The 20,481-nt window shown below is 41.5% G+C and overlaps 1 protein-coding gene across 5 annotated transcripts; it reads right to left on the bottom strand.

Annotated features, from left to right (window-relative positions):
• Window positions 1-6,353: 6,353 nt before the first annotated feature.
• On the bottom strand, window positions 6,354-20,481 carry LOC306925123 (uncharacterized protein). Of its 5 annotated transcripts, none has more exons than XM_079503802.1 (7): window positions 20,277-20,480; window positions 14,721-14,847; window positions 13,203-13,316; window positions 11,467-11,580; window positions 10,588-10,701; window positions 9,386-9,499; window positions 6,354-7,478 (listed from the first exon to the last, which is right to left on the bottom strand). In XM_079503802.1, exons 2-7 carry the CDS (start codon window positions 14,830-14,832, stop codon window positions 7,438-7,440), a joined length of 609 nt encoding a protein of 202 aa, XP_079359928.1. In that variant the 5' UTR covers window positions 14,833-14,847; window positions 20,277-20,480; the 3' UTR covers window positions 6,354-7,437. The 5 variants fall into 5 exon arrangements, with proteins under 5 accessions (XP_079359928.1, XP_079359930.1, XP_079359927.1 ...); XM_079503804.1 differs by having other exon boundaries at window positions 14,721-14,844; XM_079503801.1 differs by having other exon boundaries at window positions 20,281-20,479.

The following is a 20,481-nucleotide window of genomic DNA, read 5'->3' as shown; positions in this document are numbered from 1 at the left end:
CCAGATTGTGTGAGAGAAATAAGCAAACAAGCCCAAAAGAAGCCACAGGAACAGCAGATCTACAAGCTCTTTACGATTGTAGAATGTATATCGTAAAGTAAATGTGTGTGTGTGTGTGTGTGTGTGTGTGTGTGTGTGTGTGTGTGTGTGTGTGTGGGGGGGGGGGGGGGTCTTTTGAGAATCCCTGGTTTAAACAACCCCCAATGTAAATAAGCCCAAAATATACACTTTTTTAACAGTCTTTGTATTGAGTTTGTGCTTGAAATGTACTGTAATTCTGCAAACTGTTCATAAATATTTCAATCAATCAATCAGAAACAAGCCCAAGAAACAGCAAGCCGCAACTACCAATATTTACAAGCAACTTTACAGAAATACCGCAAAAACGTCGCTTATAATAAGCGGACATGGCAACACTGGTTCGCCCTCAATCACCACGGGAGACTCTGCAGTCCCATAGCCCGAACGGATGGCCGCGCTCTGATTGGCCAGTTGGGATCCGCTTTCCCCCAAAACAGGTTGCGAAAACAGTAGATCTACAAGCCCACAACGCGTAACTGCCTCGATGCTTTGTAAGCTTGTAGGTCGGTTATTTCTTTCTGGTGAGCGCATACTAGTATGAAATCAGGCGTAATAATTACCCTGGCAGCATTTATGCATGCAGTAAAAAATATTGCATGCATTACAATAAATAGAATAGAAACTAAGTTAGGTATACTCACGTGCACACATCCGCCTGTGTGTGACAGCAGAGCGCTGGCTCTTTGGCATGGGGGTCAGATCAACATATGGAATGAATTCTGTGTCTTGAGTGTACAGTGATGGAGATCTAAGGGTGGCAGCGGGGGCAGTGTCTTGACTCTTGAGTGTATATAGGGTTTGATGAGGACCCAGGTAGGGCCGTGCCTGTTGAGAACTCTAGTTTTCGCCGACTGCCGGCGCGACTGCACAAATACCTTTCGGGCAGGCCGCAGGCACATCTGGAGTTTAAATGGACCGGTCAGTCAAAAGGGAGACATCGAAAAGGAAGGATGGATGGGGAAGGGTCAACATATTATGGAATGTCAGAACAGGTCAGCTCCATATATGGAGATCTAAGTAACTAAGGGTTTGAGGTCAGATGTAGAGTTGCTGGCCAATATTGATGACATCTCCATGTATGGGCATTGCCACATGGGCTTGATGACATCAGGGATCTCCATTCTCCATCCCCGATGATGTCAAGTGATGTCACATGATGTCACAAGGTCATGCCTGGGGTGACTATAACTAACTAACTAACTAACTATCTAACTAACTGAGTCAACTGACTGACGGGAAATGGACGAAAAGAGCGGAACCGTTTCAACCCCGGTGGAGAAGGCTCCAGAGTGTATCTTACGGGTCTATTTGGTTCGATTCAGTTTGCACACTGTCACAGTTAAATTAGTCTCCCGAGAGTCGAGACAGCTCGACATTTGACCTATTTGACTATTTGACTCAAATGCAAAGGAAAAGAGAGCGCTGTTTTTCATTTATTTTTTGACGATGGGTTCTCAGATTGCAGTTAAATAAACACTGGGTTTTACAGTATAGATTGGGGTCCTATAGTTGGCGACCGCATGATCCGCATCAATGATTCAAAACCTTTTTTTATTTTCAAAGACCCCCAGTACCCAGTTTGTATAGCCTATGCCTTGTGCAAAACGCGGCTGCCAGAGTTTTAACAAAAACTAAGAGGAGAGATCATATCACTCCGGTCTTAGCCTCACTACATTGGCTCCCGGTGGTTTATAGAATCGATTTTAAAATCGTATTACTTGTTTATAAAGCTCTTAATGGTCTTGCACCATCTTATCTCCTTGACTGTCTGCCCAGATATGTACCTAACCGCCCCCTAAGGTCCTCCACTGCTGGCCTACTCGAACTCCCCAAAAAGGTGGCTAGTAAGAAATATGGCGAGGCAGCATTCTGCTTTTATGGGCCAACAGCCTGGAACAAACTACCACTGCGGATCAGACAGGCACCCTCTATAGACATTTTTAAGACACAGCTTAAGACTCACTTTTTTACTCTTGCTTTTAGTTGAGTTTTAAAATATCTGTTCTTATCTTTGTACCACTGCCTTTGCCTGATTTGACACTGCCTTATTGTACTATTGTTTTAACGGCATGCCTGTTTTAATGCTGTTTTTTTTCTTGCTTTTGTTTTTATTATCTTTTCTGCTCTGTAAAGCACTTTGAGCTACATTTATGTATGAAAGGTGCTATATAAATAAAGTTTATTATTATTATTATTATTATGCATTAGAATTTAGAGGCCACAGACCCCCCATTTGATGCCATTTACCTCTGTCTGGAACCCCAATTCTACACAGTAAAACTCAGTGTATTGCGGTACACTACACTCTTGATTGATTGATTGAAATATGTATTAACAGTTTGCAGAATTACAGTACATTTCAAGCACAACTCAATACAAAGAGTTGTGCTCTTAGAGTTACAAACTTACAGACCCGTATTAAGGGGCCATTATTTGGACCCCTGCATGGTGGTCCCCGAGCCTGACATTGAGAACCAGCCTGTTTTGTCATTCTCACTCTGCACTTGCAATGCAGTCATTCATTGATACCGATACATCATCCCAATATCCAGCAGATGGCGCTAGTGTGAGGTGTGGCTTAAATGGAGCAAAGCAATTTATGTGCACATAGGCTAGCACTGAGAAAGTGAGGTTAAGACATTGTACTAACACAGTACATATATTGTACTGTTTTGTTCCTGTAAGTGTTGTTGTGTTTGCTTTTGTAATCATCATTTTGAACGAAACAGAACTTTCATTCATTCTGTGTGTTTCGTCAGATCAGTATATCGATTCTGTAGAAAGGCTTGCATGGCTTCCTGCAGAACTTGTTTTCGAAGATAATAACACTGCATTTTATTACCATATTGTTTACACAGACACACCCATGTGGATGGAACACAGCTGACATGGACGAGACACGAAGACACGCAGAAATACAATTAATTTACATCCAGATTATAAATACAAGCCTAAAGCATTATGGGTGCAACAGCTAAAATAATTAATTATAGTTCGTTTAATAAAATAAATTACATTTCCCCAACAGTTAACCATATTCAACCCGGCATTTTTGGCATGTCGCTTTCCTTCAAAAACATTACAGAAAACAATTGATCTACAAGCTCACAATGCGTTATGATGCAATGCATTTGTTTGCATTGTGAGCTTGTAGATCTGCTATTTTATGTAATGCATTTGAGTATTTCTTCCAGCACTGCTGACATGTAGCCTACACACAGTATGGATGTAGGATTGCATGAAGCCATCAGTTTGGGGGATTGAACAGAATGTCTTTACCCTGAAGCTCTGTTGGCCCACTACAACACAAGCATGTATAAGCATGCCTCCCACTCTACTCTACGTGTTCACATAAAGAGACACTCATCACCACAGCAGTATATAGACTATGAGGCACAAGGCACATGGACGCATGCCAAACACAATCAAATGCACACTCCTTCCCTTTGGAATCCTTCTCTGTTCAGACTCATTTCAGCTTGTAGATCTATAGGGCTTAATTGTTTTGTAATAGTATTATTAAAATCTACAAAGTAACTTGTCACTGAGGTTTTCAAATAATTGTACTGGATTGTTTTTTGTCATTTTTTTTTCTTGTTTTTTTTAGGACAATATTTGCCTCTGAGATTGATGTATAAACTATTGCAAAATGACCATGATGTTGGACAAACTCAAATAAGCCTCGACGACCTTGCAGGCGTAGGCTATGCAAAGTCTAAAATATTTATTTTAGATAGCATATTATGTAGACATAGCATTCTATAGTGTATACTTATTGCGACCTTCACCGTAGGTCGTATACTACCAGCAACCGGCAAAACCTGTCAGTCAGTCCGTCACGCCTCGTGACACGCTCCATATATGGCCACTACAGTATTCATTCCATATGTTGATCTGACGTCATCAAACCCTGTACACTCAAAGCACTGCCCCTGCTGCCACCCTTAGATCACCATATATATGGAGTTGACCTGTTCTGACATTCCATATGTTGTTCTGAACTCATCAAACCCTGTACACTCAAGACACGCTCCATATAGGCTTATGGCCAGACCTCATCAAACCCTGTACACTCAAGACACTGCCCCCGCTGCCACCCTTAGATCTCCATATATGGAGCTGACCTGTTCTGACATTCCATATGTTGATCTGACCTCATCAAACCCTGTACACTCAAGACGCTCCATATATGGCCAGTACAGAATTCATTCCATATGTTGATCTGACCGCCCATGCCAAAGCACCAGCGCTCGCCCAGCAGTCTGCCGCCATCCAGGCGGATGCGTGCACGCGACCTCGCCCTTTAGGGCATCTTACTGGTAGTTTAATTGTAAAGATATTCTACTGTTAGACGAATGTTAGGTTTTCTTATGATGATTTACCATGTGTTGTTCTTGTTTACTGTAAAATTACTTACTTTGACTTAATCCTCTTTACCCCGTCGAGGGGCATAGGGCGTCCACCAGAGCTCTCCATCTCACTCTTCTGGGCCTGCGCTTTTGCTTCCTGCCAGCTCATTCCAATGTCCTTTAGGTCCTGGAGAGTGGAACGTCTCCAGGTGTTTCTTGGCCTACCCTGTTCCCTCTTCCCCTGTGGGTTGTAGTCCAGGGCCTGTCTTGTGGTGTTATCGGTGTCCTTTCTAAGGGTGTGGCCTATCCAGTTCCACTTTCTCCTTTTGATGGTACTAGCTATACTGTCCTGTTTTGTGATCCTCCATAACTCCTCCATTTGTGGTTTTGATGGGCCACCATAGCTTGAGGATGTACCGCAGGCATTTGTTTACAAACACCTGGAGCTTGTTTATTAGGCCCTCGGTTACTGTAAAATACTGTGGATTAATTACAATTGTAAAAGTATATAAAACTGCCTCAAAATGTAACTATAGTACTTACTTAATTAAATGTAAGTAGTTCCACATTCCATCACTATCCCTGTGAATGTGTGACAAAACGGCTCAATGCATGATCCTTCTCTGTTCGGGCTAATTTCACAATCCAATAAAATTCCTTCATCCATCATGAGAACACATTTATTGCATAGCAGCACCCTAGTAAGTGTGATGTAACACCTGCAGCAGCAGGTACAGACCTGTTGTACAAGTATGTGCAGGGGATCAGCCAAGATGACTGGCTCTCCCTCAACCATGCACATCTAAAACCAAGGCTGGACACTTCAGTGCTTCTCAAGCATTTTAATTCCAAGGACCCCGTTGGTATGCATAGATTAGATTAGAGTTAGCCTTGTAGACCAGTTTCCCAAAAAGTGGATGGGGACCAAATTGTGGGTCGCAGACACATTTTTATTCAAATTCAAAAAGACAATCAGTAATTTGACGAAGAATTTCTCTATTGGGCTAAAAGGTTTTGGAAGAAACTCTCAGAGTTACAGACGTGTAAAGGACCCATTTGGTTACTAGCCAGTCTAGCCTATATAGCAAAATACAGCTTGGGGACTTTGAGAACCACTGGCATACTTGAACATAAGTGCAGCAGATTGCATAGTAAACAGACTCGTCTTATAAGAAATAGTATTTTCATGTAAAGTGCATGCATAATTTTTAAAGCCCAAACATTGTAACCATGTAATCATAAGAATATACATTAAACTCGGCCTGCGAGAGTGTGAGAGAAGATAATAATGGTTCCACCATCTTTTGTGTATTGCAGTGCCTAGTGTTAGATGTAAATATTTGCCGTTGTTGTTTGCATGGCTGACTGGCGCTAAATTCACGTGTCTCATATTACAGGACTCCTGTCCTGACATGACATTGTCTTTGCTCTGATCATGCCTGTAATTACACCACTGGCTGCCTGGCTCTCAGACATTTTCATGTCAGGGAGCCCAAATGTAGCCTATATGTACAGTATACAGCCACATCTTAAATTATTTTGTGTCAGAGATCCAAATAAGAAAACAATTATTATTTTTTTAACTTTTTCAAGAAAACCATTTTTAAATAGCCGAAATATAAAATATGATTAAAGTGGTTAAACCACGGATAAATGTGACAGATCACTTTTTAGTTATGCAGAAAAATAACTCTCAAAATGTATCATTATGAATATCTGCAATCTAATACATTTTATATTAGAGCTAGATTAAACCAGTAAGACACCCTGAGGTCATGAGTACGCATCCGCCTGGGTGACGGAAGACTGCTGGGCGAGCGCTGGCGCTTTGGCGTGTGGGGTCAGATCAACACTGGGCAGCATTCCTTTTCGAGTTTATGATCCGGTAGGGAGCGGTCGAGCGGATGATAACGTTGCGCCATGGAGGAGTCATCAAAGATAAAGCTTTATTGTCCATTCAATTTACATAAAATGGAAATTTGTCTTTGGCACACCGGCAGTCAGTTACAACAATAAAACATTACATGAAATACACAGAAAAGGCATTCACATAAACACAACAACAGTGATCATCAACAATGGGGATTAGGTGAACTTTGTTCGAATTTTGTTGTAGTCATCAGGCAGGAACCCTCAATCTGGAACTTACTTTCCCTCAAACCGATTTTTCCCAATAAAAGCAGGAGGCTATGAGAGAACAAGTCACTTTTACGTTTCACGTTTATTCTTCCGGTTTGAGGGAAAGGAATTTCCAGATTGAGGGTTACGGCCCGATTACTACAAAACAATGACTACAACATGATGTAACAATATCATCCGCTCCTGACCGGATCACACGGCAATTTTGTAACACAGACCAGGCTTTCCTCCGAGGTGGAAAGCCTGGTGACACGAGGTTAGATCAACATATGGAATGAATTCTGTACTGGCCATATATGGAGCGTGTCTTGAGTATACAGGGTTTGATGAGGTCAGATCAACATATGGAATGTCAGAACAGGTCAGCTCCATATATGGAGATCTAAGGGTGGCAGCGGGGGCAGTGTCTTGAGTGTACAGGGTTCGAGGTCTGGCCATATATGGAGCGTGTCTACAGTATACATTGAAACTACTCAATAAGTAAATTTGAAGCCAGATCAATAAAATCACAACATTTTGAAATTTGTATTTATTATCATTATTATTAAAACAAAACAAAAATATAGGGGTTACTTTAAAGAATTTGTCCTGAAGACACTGGCATCATTTACAGGCATACGTAGGTACATAGTACATACTGGATTTTGTTGTGCTGCTGATGGCAGATTTGTATTGACATATTTTACAAGGTGCAAAAGCGAAATAAAAAACTCAAAGACAAACTCAAAGACAAATCAAACTTTTCAATCACTGACTGCATTAGAAAAATTCCTTGTAAATTCTACATGGTAAACATTATGGTCCTACAAAAAGCAGAAGTTGAGACTGACAGGATGATGGATGGAGTTTCAATGATGGCGATTGTGTTTCACTTCTTCTTGGTAGCTGCCTTCTTCTCTGCTTCTATCTCTGTATGAGTATGAGAGAGACAGAGAGAGAGAAATGAGGATCAGTCAAAAACATTGAGAGTCATTCCATTCCATTTCTACATTGTCAGACTGGGTTAGACGAACTGTCAGAATCTTAACTGTTCCCAAAATGGAACTCGTGCTTTAATTTGGTACACAGCCACATTTTCAAATGACACACACATACCATTCATTGAGTACACACAACTAAGCATTCACTGCACAATGAAGTGCAAAATTGAAAACACAATCATAGAAATGGAACACACATGAATGACTATGGAGAATGAGCCATTTCTCGTTTTGTAAAATGATGCAGTGTAGGCTTACTTTTTCATAGTCAAACAAAACAGCACACAAATACGCAGCAAAATTTGATTTAATTTATTTATATTACTGTAAACGGGTTAGCTCAAACTGCTCAAAAAGGGCCCCCTTCCCAAGAAATACTGTAATTAATAGGCATCATGCCACCGGTTCCTGCCTGGTCAGAGGGCCTTATCCACATCACAGGGAATGTTCTCCCTGTCCAAGCAGCGTTGGAAGAAACGCCTTGAGTTGTGCATAAAGCCCTGACAGGCAAGTCGCGTCTCCACAAGCCTTCTCCATGGCCTGGAGCAGTGTGACCCAGCTATGTGGGTTCCGTTCATATACCGTCCAAGCTGAAAATAACTCTTCAAAGATTCAGGAAAGGAGAATAAGGTGAAAGGTATAGAACTAGAAAATGTGGGTGGTCCGACTCCTAGAACCACTCACGCACTTGAGCAGCCCGGTGGAAGCTTGCATTGTCCTAGATGACAATGTAGGCGATTTACTGTGCTTTGAGATTTGAGAAGTGTGTGCAACAACTGAACATTGTGTGTAGTGTTTGGACAAGGTGATGTGTATTTGACATCAGAGTGTAAAGAAGGAAAGTCAGAGTCTAATGCAGATAAGAGAGTGTGATGTAGTGCAAATTGTGTTGAACGATTAGGTACATGAAATGAAGGTTATGCAAATTGTGCCAAATTTTCGATTTGTGTGTTTTAACAATCGTGAAAAACTGTAAGCGATAATCTCAAATGGTTGTGACCAGGTGATCGTTTGCTAACGAGAATGGTGCTTTCCCGACTAACTTGGCGGAATGGTAGCGATGTCACAATCAAGAAATTTTACTTGACGATTAATTGTTGTACAAATAATTGCGAATAACGATGTAACTAGCTCTTTGCTAAACCCCACCCCAAAAAGCGATTGTCCAATGCGATTCCAAATAGTTTAGCAACTGTTGCTATGCAGGTCAAGCTTTCGCCACCTAGCCACCACATAGCTGTCAATGTTATTTTGCATGGCTGTGTTGTTGAACATATACACAGCTTAACGTCGGGAAAGTTACACGCCTGACGCAGGTGATGGCAATAATACTAATAAGACCGTAGTCTTACCGTGCAACATGAAAACTCCTGTCAGGTGGTCGTGAAAAGTTGATTTCTCCCTGTCATTTCCTTGTATTTCTAGTTTATTTAAATAATGTCATGCACATTTGTCCAGTGCATAGCCTACTGCAGGCCCTATTTATATGGAGAAAGCCCATCATTTTACATGCATCTGAGAAGGACAGCTTGCCCTGTCTCCTCGCTGATAATGTGCCTATTGGACGAGGACGGGTTGGTTGGGGAGGGACTTAGTGAAGGGCTAATTGTGTTTTTGCATTGCATTACATTTCTGTTTTCCTTTTTGCAAACAAAAATGCTGCATATGACAAATAATTTAAACATAGGGCAAGGCTTATCCTTTTAGCATAGCGTTGTTACCGTACTACTGCCATACTGTTTCTTTTTGGGTTTTTTAGCTTCTAAATACATTATTCAAACAAAACAAAAAACAGACAAGTGTGGTTGCAGAAATGCAGACAGATTGGACACTTACCCTTCTGTGTGGGCAGTGGGTTCTTCTCTTTGGTCTCTGCCTTTTTCAGAGATTTCTTGTTGAAACCCTTCACTTCGTCTTTCATCTGGGCTTCCGTCTTCTCTGCTTTTATCACTGTACGAGTATATATATATGAGAGAGAGAGAGAGAGAGAGAGAGAGAAATGAGGATCAGTCAAAGACATCAAATATTCACAACCTCTACCTTGAATATTGCAATTTGACTTGTCTACTGACTGGGGGAGGCCCCTGTTAGTGAACAAACACTCCAGTCTAACAATAATTACTCTGAGAATACAGAGCTATTTAATAATATGCTACTTACGGTATTTTGCTTATGAATATATGACTTACTGCTCCTATTATTGTGTTATGCTTTTAGCATAGCGTTATTGTTACCGTACGTACTACTGCCATACTGTTTTTTCATTTATTTTTTGAGTGGTGCAACCACTCCATTATAGAGCGTCGCAGTCCCGCCCCCTACCATGGACCAGGAAATGAATCCCAATGCATTTTTCCCATAGACATTTCAAAAAGTATTTATTTAAAGACGGTTACGCCGCGGACAAAGCCAACTCGAGTCGTGACAACTCATGACAACACAAACAATATTTTGGACCAAACAAATAATTACAAAGAAGAAAAACAACAAAAAGTGTTGTAACCTGCCGTTTTTTTCTTCTTTCTAATTATTTGTTCGGCCCAAAAAATTGTGTTTGTTGTCATGATTTGTCACGACTCGAGTTGGCTTTGTGCGCGGCGTAAACGTCTTTAAATAAATACTTTCTGAAATGTCTATGAGGAAAATGAACGGAGAATCATATCCTGGTCCATGGTAGGGGGCGGGACTGCGACGCTCTATAGAGTCCCTGGGTCTGTCCGAGCCATGAAAATAGCTTGGTTGGTTTTCACCATTTCTCAACCGTTTCGGACGTGGGGAGGTTTGCCGGAAACGGCCTGGCCCGGCCCCCTGGGCGCATTCCGGGGACCCCCACACAGTAACTGTCATTTCTCAACAGTTTCGGACGCAGGGCGGCTCGCCGGAACCGGGCCAGACCCCTGGGCGCGTTCCCCCCAGGGACCCCCACACGGAGTTGCACCACTCACTTCACACAGGTGATTTTTTTAAAGCTTCTTAATAAATTATTCAAACAAAACAAGAAACAGACAAGTGTGGTTGCAGACAGATTGAACACTTACCCTCCTTTGTGGGCAGTGGGTTCTTCTCTTTGGTCTCTGTGGTTTTCAGAGATTTCTTGTTGAAACCCTTCACTTCATCTTTCATCTGTTCTTCCTTTTTCTCTATTTCTATCGCTGTAGGAGTATGAGAGAGAGAAGATCAGTCAAAAACATTCATGGAGTCATCACAACATGTATTTGTATTATGTGGGTCCATTCCAGTTTTACATCGTCAGAATGAGTTTGATGAACTGTCAGAATTTGATTGAGTGTGTACATATATTACACAACCCCTACTTTGAAGCAACATGACTTGTCTCTACTGACTGGGGGATCAATGCCTGACCCACCCAGGTGACCGTGGTCTTACCTTGCAACATGAAAACGCCTGTCGGGTGGTCGTGAAAAGTCATTTCCTCGTATTTCTAGTTTATTTAAATAATGTCATGCACATTTGTCCAGTGCAAAGCCTACTGCAGGCCTAATTGACTACATTTAGAAGACATTTTGATGCTCTTGCAACTGAAATGATCGATTATTTATATGGAGAAATCCCATCATTTTACATGCATCTCTATGGGGGAGAAGGACAGCTTGCCCTGTCTCCTCGCTGCTAACGTGCCTATTGGACGAGGACGGGTTGGTTGGGGAGGGACTTAGTGAAGGGCTAATTGTGTTTTTGCATTGCATTACATTTATGTTTATGTTTTTGCAAACAAAAATGCTGCATATGACAAATAATTTAAACATAGGGCAGGGGCTTATTGTGTTATCCTTTTAGCATAGCGTTGTTACCGTACTACTGCCATACTGTTCTTTTTTGCTTCTTAATAAATTATTCAAACAAAACAAAAAACAGACAAGTGTGGTTGCAGAAATGCAGACAGATTGGACACTTACCCTCCTTTGTGGGCAGTGGGTTCTTCTCTTTGGTCTCGGTGGTTTTCAGAGAGTCCTTGTTGAAACCCTTCACTTCATCTTTCATCTGTTCTTCCTTCTTCTCTGCTGCTATCGCTGTATGAGTATGAGAGACAATTACAATTTAGCAGACGCTCTTAATCCAGAGCGATTTACAATAAGCAAGAACAAAAAAGCATGGAAATACATCACATACATAAAAATTGTTATCATGAAACATGCATAAGCTAAGGCGTAACAGTGGAATTAAACTATACATACTATACTATACATATATACTATGAAGTGCTATGACTACATAAAATGCAATTCTAGTGCCGTCTATGTAACATGCTATAAGTCTGTATAAAATGCTATTTAAGTCTATATAAAGTTCTATCTAAGGGTCTAGGGTAAGTGCTACGGGCCATGATGGAGTCTGAAAAGGTGGGTTTTCAGACTACGGCGGAAGATTGGGAGTGGGAGAGAGAGAAGGTCAGTCAAAAACATTCATTGAGTCATCACAACATGTATTTGTCAGTCAAATTCTCCTTCATTGTGTACTTAAATATTATTTCTTAGAATATTGTATTATGTGGGTCCATTCCAGTTTTACATTGTCAGAATGAGTTTGATGAACTGTCAGAATTTGATTGAGCGTGTAAACATATATTACAAATTCACAACCCCTACTTTGAAGCAACATGACCAATGATCAATGCCCCTGTTAGTGAACAAACACTATGTACATTGATTATCTCAGAATATATAGCTATTTAATATGCTACTTATTTTGCTTACTACTACATACTATACATTTTGAGTGGTAGCGCCGCCGATGTCACAATCAAGACATTTTAGTTTACGATTAATTGTTGTACAAATAATTGCAATTACGAGATTACGAGATGCAAAAGCAGTGCAATACATTTCTGTTTTCCATTTTGCAAACAAAAACGCATATGACAAATCAATGGGAGTCGACCCCATGCCGCCTAAGCCAATGGGAGCCACCTAAACGCCACCAGCCAATCGCATAGTAGCGACCTATAGTCATGATTGGCTGCCTCCTAAGCTATGACACGGGCACGGTGGAAGTCTGCAATGCCCAGACCACACTCTCAACCATAGACATATATAAACACTGCAGCGGAGCGGAGCGCCTGATAACACCGGCTAATGTTATATGAGCAAAGGAAAGATGCACAACAGAGACAGCGTTTGTTTCATCTGACAAATGTAATATTTCTTGTGTTGCTGTTATTCAATAATCTCAAATAGTTGCGACCAGGTGATCGCTTGCTAACGAGAACGGGCTTTCCGGACTGACTTGGCAGAGTGGTAACGCTGTCACGATCAAGTCATTTTACGATGTAATTGTGTTTTTGCATTGCATTACATTTCCGTTTTCCTTTTTGCAAATAAAAATGCTGCATATGACAAATAATTTAAACATAGGGCAGGGGCTTATTGTGTTATCCTTTTAACATAGCGTTGTTAGTCTTTTTTGTTTTTTAGCTTCTTAATAAATGATTCAAACAATACAAAAAACAGAGTGTGGTTGCAGACAGATTGGACACCAACAGCTATATCTTGCGCCACCCCTTACACCTTATCCCTAAACTTATTTGCCATTTTAAAACATTTTAAAATAGTTTAAATAGCTGATCTAGAAACTCACAACGTGTCGATGTAGATTGGCTAGTTGACCATTTCAAAATGTAAGATAGGGCCCATACCTTCCTGTGTGGGCAGTGGGTTCTTCTCTTTGGTCTCAGTGGTTTTCAGATTGCTCTTGTTGAAACCCTTCACTTCGACTTTCATCTGTTCTTCCTTCTTCTCTGCTTCTATCACTGTAGGAGTATGAGAGAGAGAGAGAAGATCAGTCAAAAACATTCATTGAGTCATCACAACATGTATTTGTCAGTCAAATTCTCCTTCATTGTGTACTTAAATATTATTTCTAAGAATATTGTATTATGTGGGTCCATTCCAGTTTTTCATTGTCAGAATGAGTTAGATCTAACTTAGACGAACTGTCTGAATTGCGAGTGTAAATATATATTACAAATTCACAAACTTACTCTACCTTGAATATTGCAACCCGACTTGTTTCTACTGACTGGGGGATGTCCCTGTTAGCGAACAAGCACTCTAGTCTAACAATGATTACTCTTAGAATATAGAGCTATTTATGACTTACGGCTCCTTTACTATATACTATACATTGTGGCCATTAGTATCCATTGTACAAGAACGGACTCTCCGGACTGACTTGGCGGAGTGGTATCTACAATAAGGCGAGGACAGGCGTCGTCCGCCTGTCTAAATCCATTTCTGGCCTGGCCAAAAAAAGGACAAAAACAAGACCTGAGAGCCATTAGTGGACAGCTGATTGGCCGTTGCGGTAGAGCACGACCCTCAATCACCCATTGGAATGCCTTTGTATCCTACTCGTCTGGCAGGTATATCTCTTTGAAAATCTTTAGTGCTACGATTGTGCGCAGGGAGACGACAATTAACACATCTTGCCTGCCCAAAATGTAATTCTTGCCTGCCCAAAATGTAAATGTTGGTCTTTGTCAAATGTGTCTCGATGCAACGTTTTGTGACCTTGTAGATTAGCTATTTTTTTGCTATTATTATTATTATTATTATTCATAGTGATATTAACCTCAAATAGTTGCGGCCAGGTGATTATGTAATTAGTGTGTCAGGGCCACGGAGTGGAACAAGTTCTTCCACGGCTGCAGGCTGCGAGTTAATCAGTAATTTTTTTTGTTTGACTTCCTCTCATGAGGACAATGGAGGGGGAGGGGTTGAGCCGAACTGAAAGACAGCATGAAGGGTGGGGTCACCATCAACAGTGGTGGGAAGTAACAACTACATTTTCTCAGGTACTGTGTGTGTACTCTAGTGGAATTTTGTAAATGGTTAAATCCGTCTGTGGGTTTTATAAATATTGAACAAATGAAATGTATTAACAAGAGTTTGTGACTAAATAACTACTTTGGATCTATTGGAACACAGCTTTTTTCCCCATTTCCTGAAAAGTAGTTTTGGACATAAGATTCTACCAGCGACGATATCCTGCATGGAGTCCTTCAAATAAAAAGAGGGGACCAGGGGCTTATTGTGTTATCCTTTTAGCATCGCGTTCTTACTGTACTACTGCCATTTTCAAACTTCTTAATAATAAAGTATTCAAACAAAACAAAAAACGGACAAGTGTGTCTTCAGACAGATTGGACACATACCCTCCGGTGTGGGCAGTGGGTTCTTCTCTTTCGTCTCGGTCCTTTTCAGAGAGTTCCTGTTGAAACCCTTCACTTCGTCTGTGACTCGGTTGTCTGTGTTTGAGTCCGGCATCTTGGATTAGTTCTGCTGGAGACGGAGGGAAGCAGAAGCAGAGTCAGCTTAATCGCCACATCACAGGTTTACAGGTGAAGAGTGGCCAGATGGCATCCGCGGTTCCCAGTTCGATCCCGGGCTCCCCCAGAGTTAGTGGTGAAGTGAAGTTGCTCCAGATCTGCAGGTTGGTTTCCTCCGCCATCGGTGTATGAATATGTGGGTGAATGTAATCTACAATCTATGTAAAGCGCTTTGGATAAAAGCACAAAAATGTGCAGAAGTGAAATTCTTTCTGTGCGTGCTCCATCATGTTGTAGTATTCAGTGAGAAACAGAAGATAGAGGATAGCCAAAGTGAGAGCAGAAGGAAAGAGATCGAAAACAGGTTACATGGAATGTACACACACACACAAACACACACTTAAAAACATGGACTTTGACTATTGTAAGGAAAGGACATGACAAGAGGAACATGTTCGTACAGGTAAAAATCCTGAACCACCTCAGCTAAAAAGAGACGCGCTGATCCTTGACTACCCCTGAAGTTATGTGTACTTCACTTTAAAACAGGCCTGAAAATCCACCTTTTAGTAGGCCAAAGGGAGCGGAAATAATCACTTCTCCCGGCCTAGACAGTTGATCACGCTCCCCCTCTTTACACCCCTATTCTTTTTTCTTACACTGTATTTAATTGAATACATAGGACACGAATGGTGCTGTTCCTTTTTGACCAAAAGTGTTTGACTGTACTCTGTTATGGTTTTCACATTTCTGTTTATAAGAATTCACGCAATCAAACTGACACACCCACACACACACACAATGGAGAACAAACATGTAACGTGTAGGTAGTTGAGGTGTCATGTTACACTCTCATTCTGTAATGTGTGCACCAGCCTGGGAAAGGGCTCATGTCATAGGATAATAGGGCAGTGGTTCTCAACGCCTAGACGAGGGACCACGAATTCAGGCCCCATATCATGCTAAATATCCAATAGTCAAAATGATTGACTGAAGCCAAAACAGCCTACCTAGAATCAACTAGGAACATGGAAAGATATGGCATGCCAATAATAATGCATACTGTAAACATTAAAGCTATGTAAGTATGCAAGTATTTATTTATATATAGAGAGATTTTTTTTACCTGCTGATGTACTGTGCTCTGCAGGTTCTATGCGTCTGGATGTAATTTGTACCAAGCAAACTGTTTAAATAGAGTTAACACGCCCTTTTAGCTGCCAACCTGACACCAAGCCACACAGTCATTGGCCAGAGCCTTTCAGGAGAAACACTATCATTGGACAGAGATAGAAACCAATGCTGGACTACCTTCGGATCTAATCTAGTAATCTGACTCAGCCTCAGGTTTGATATGCCTGCAGTGGTGGAAAGTATAAATTGAGGTACTTTCCATTTTTCCATCCATTCTACATCCCAGGAGTCATATCGTTTAAGTTTAGTGAATACAGTGTTTTTTACTAGTTTTCTTTTTTTGATACTTTTACTTAAAGGACCAGTTTACTTAAAAAACACACGTTTAAAAAGAGGGCCGGCAAACTCGTCCTTTAAGTATTTCTTCCAGGACAGAAAAACTTTTTTCATCATGTCCCGTATGTAGTATTGTGCCACTGAATTTCACAGCAGCAGATGCTCATACTGAGTCATGTCTCTGCCGAGTGCGTTTGCTTCACTTGTAGCACCATCTACTGGATTGAAAAGGACACGACAGAAGCCATGACGAGGGGAATCATGTGATACTGATAGCCTACCCTAGATTTTATATATTTTTAAATAAGTGTTAAATAGCTCTAGTAGTAGCCTACTCATTGCTATAGAGTGCATTTGCTAAATAACAGGACTAGGAGTCTCCCTGTCTCTCCAGCTCTCAACAGAAAGTCAATGTTCAGGCAGGGACACCAATCTAATCCAATCAGGACAGAGAACAGGAGGTAACCGGAAAAGTAGAGCCTTTTGTCCTTTTCCGACTAGTCTCGCGTAGCCAGACAACTATTCCACAATCTCCGAATGCTATATAGAGTCTGGATTTATAGCCCCCATGAGCTGTAAGGCATCTATAATGCTACCCATAGTTCACCCTGCAGCAACAGTATCACATTGCAGATACCAAGTTACAGCAATGACACTACTGGCATCTATAGTCTATATACTTTGTTATAGCAAATGATCCACAACAACACAGTGAACTCCAGTGAACGTTGTTCGTATGTACACTTAAAGAGGGCAGAACTGGACAAGTAAATAGTTATATTTTTTGTCAGTTGAGAGAAAGTGTTTCAAAGTGTCAAATTACAACAACAACTAAATCATAATAACACTCAACAACCATAATTCATGGAAACCCTTGATCCACGGACCTCCTCCTCAGCTCTGATCAAGGTTGGGCACCCTAATCAAACTACTATAGTGACACTGCATTCCTTTAAATCCTGACATGGCCTTCATTATTATATGTACTTAATTATCTGTTTTGAATCTCAGGTATGTTTCAGAAAACTATGCAGATTGTCATCTGCATAGTTTTCTCATCAACATAGAGTACAGTACCACACATTAATTGACACCACAAAGATTTAAGCTACGTTGTCAAACACAAAAGTAGTTTAGCTTGTAGAACTTCCTGTCTCCTCATCTGTAATAACCTAATATGAAGTATACTGCGCACCCATTCACCTTTGCAGCTAAGTGTCCCTTTCTCGGACTGCAACTGTACTTACTGTATAAGACCCATTTATTGAAATCCCAAACATGGAATATACTTGGACCATGCATTATGCCACATATAATGCCCGTCTCAGGACGGCCACCTGTCAGTACTCAGTAGACAGTGGATAACTTCCCAGTCTTGCTGGGTAAGTTGGGTAACTATATAGCTAACTGCTTTAACCCTGACATCCCAATTTTGGGCATGTCATTATAGGCTAAGAAGAAAGGACAATTGCTGATCTACAAGGTCACAACATGCCGTAATGTGTTGTGAGCTTGTAGATCAGCTTTTCCCCAAAAATAAGTTTTGATAAGTGACTTATTTTAAATTGTGTAGCGCAATGGAATAGAGTAGACACTATGACACGTCAAGAGTCAATTAGTACTGTAGGCTATACATTTGTGTTCTGGTATCATTGATCACTTGTTTTGCATGTCCGTGGCAAAAATAAAACATTCATGGAAATGTCCATCACATTCACAAGCTGGCATAGAGATGCCCCCGGGTGCAGATAGCTGCTGTACTATCATGGTTAGTGGTGGTGGCGGCAATACTAATAATTTTAGTCTGGATATATCAAATCCTGTGTTGAGGATCACACAAGAATAGCATGCACTTTATGAACAAAATAACACCCAAACCAGACAATTAATTAAAAGGTTTCATAATTACAGTCTGCTTGAGGTGTTAATGCAGCTTTAAACAAAATAGCAGACAGTGGAACTGGTACAAATAGAACTCATCTTCTCCTCCTACAGTGCGTACTGTCAACCACATTCATCCCCATAGCCGACACTGGCATGGCCCTTCTCAGCTTCAATGGTGTTTTTCATACCAATCGTTGCATAGAAGAATAATGGTTTTGTTATGCGTACACACCCATGGTACTGTGCCAAGAGAACTCACGAATAAAAACAAACGCACACAGCCTGGGCCGTGGCTCAGCGGTCCAGGCACCTTGGCTGGTAATCCAGTCTGGCAGTGTGCCGCGGGTTCGACTCCCGATGGCCTTTACTGCATGTCACTCCCCCATCTCTCTCCCCATTTCCTGTCGGCCTACTTACTGTCTGTCCCTCTATAAAAAAAATAAAAATAAGGCGGAAGCCGCAAAAAAAAAACAACGCACGCACACGCAGTCAAGTTGTCTACCGATGTTAACCATCTCAAACCCTCACCCGAACCTAACCTCCCTAAACCTAACCTTAACCCTCTCCAAGTCCCAACCCTTAACGCACCCCTCACCAACCTTAATCTGGTTGTTTTAACGCACCCCTCACACCAACCTTAATCCGGTCGTTTTAGTTAACGCACCACTCACCAACCTTAATCCGGTCGTTTTAGTTAACGCACCCCTCACCAACCTTAATCCGGTGTCAGTCTGTCTCTGCCCCAAAAAGCAAGAATTTCAAACCCAAACCCGTCTCTTTCCTTTTGTTTTAATCCATTGGATGATATATGCCCCATTATCTTAACTTGTTTTTTTCGTCCACGGACATGGAGAAAACGGATTAGAAAGTAAATAATAAACTTCATTAATTAATTTAAAATTCATCCACCGCAGAGGAGCTGTCAGTGGTCAAAAGCCAGTGCACCTCACGGGGCCAGAGAGCCTTCTGCTCTGCTCATCTTTTTTTTGTATATGCTCCAAACTAAGCAAAGCAAAGTTCTTTGTTTACCCAGGGAAGTGGACTAAGCTCGAGATGCTTGTTTACAGCCACACCCTGCTCATAGAACATTTCATGGTAAAAGGGCTAATTTAGGTCCAACGCATTAGAGCTATAGACCAGAGCTAGGTCCACCTAAATGCTCCGGGGTATGCCCTATGCCCCATGTACCAGGGTCAACTCACATAAATTACCCAAAACTAAAAGTTTATGTACGTGACCTGCCTCGTCTAGAGCGACACCCAGGACTACGTGAGCCATAGCCAGCTCCGCCACGTCCACGCCACGTTGACGGAGATGACCAATTTGCAACCTGACCAACTTGCAACCGTACACACATGACACATCCTGTATCGAAACACCCTTGCCCAGGATGTACCCTGCTCTACGCAGGGTATGGCAGCATCCTGTGTCCTCAGGCCTTCAGGAGGAGGCAACCCTGTACTGGCATTAGTGGCATAAGCCGGTGCGGGAAGCCAGGATGGCCTCCACAATCCACCGGGAAAGCCGTACTTTAGTAATAGGGTTTCCTTTAGCTCCGGGCCTCCGGCACCGCACCCCATGTCACAAATACCCATACCCTTCCTGAAGGGAGATGTCTTGTCTTGGTCATGTACAGTCTCTCAATATTTCATATCAATGGTCTTTTGTTAGCTTTTGTTTAGACTCTCGTAGTTTTTTTCGATTCTGACGATATCGAGCGATATCGATAGAGTCTAAATCTTGGGCTAGTCTTTTGTCAGGTGTGTGCTGTGAACAACAAGTGTGACTCAGCCTTTTTAAACATTACCAAATACAACCAGACAAGGAAGGTAAAAAATATATATAAAGGAACACTGAAAAATTATACTCTGGGAGTCTGGGAAAATCTGGGGAAATCGCTAGCCACGCCCATTAAGAAAATATGTTCTGGCGATGAATAATAAAGTGAAACGAAATGAAAATTCAGACTGAGTGTCAGGCTAGGCAGCGACCGCACCACTGTGGATCAACACCATGCAGGTTGGCACCTTGAGAGACACAGTTCATAAACCCAGTTTAAATATGTAGCAACAGTAGCAAGCAACGTACTTACTTGTAGCAGCGACCGTTGAATCTGTGCTAGAAGTTTGGACAGGATTCACGCTGTAGCTTGTGATGTGTTGAGCAATGGAGTAGACCCAGTGGACTGGATACAGCTTAATAGATGTCCAGGTATTTCACACAGACAAAGACGCTGGTTTATTTAGCAGCCAACTAATGGAGCATCAGTCACTCACTGCGCGCCAACACAGTA

The sequence above is a fragment of the Electrona antarctica genome (assembly GCF_951216825.1).
Source record: "Electrona antarctica genome assembly, chromosome: 1".
NCBI classification, from domain to species: domain Eukaryota; kingdom Metazoa; phylum Chordata; class Actinopteri; order Myctophiformes; family Myctophidae; genus Electrona; species Electrona antarctica.
Note: the sequence above shows the minus strand (reverse complement) of the source record. Positions and strands in the feature narration are given on the sequence as shown.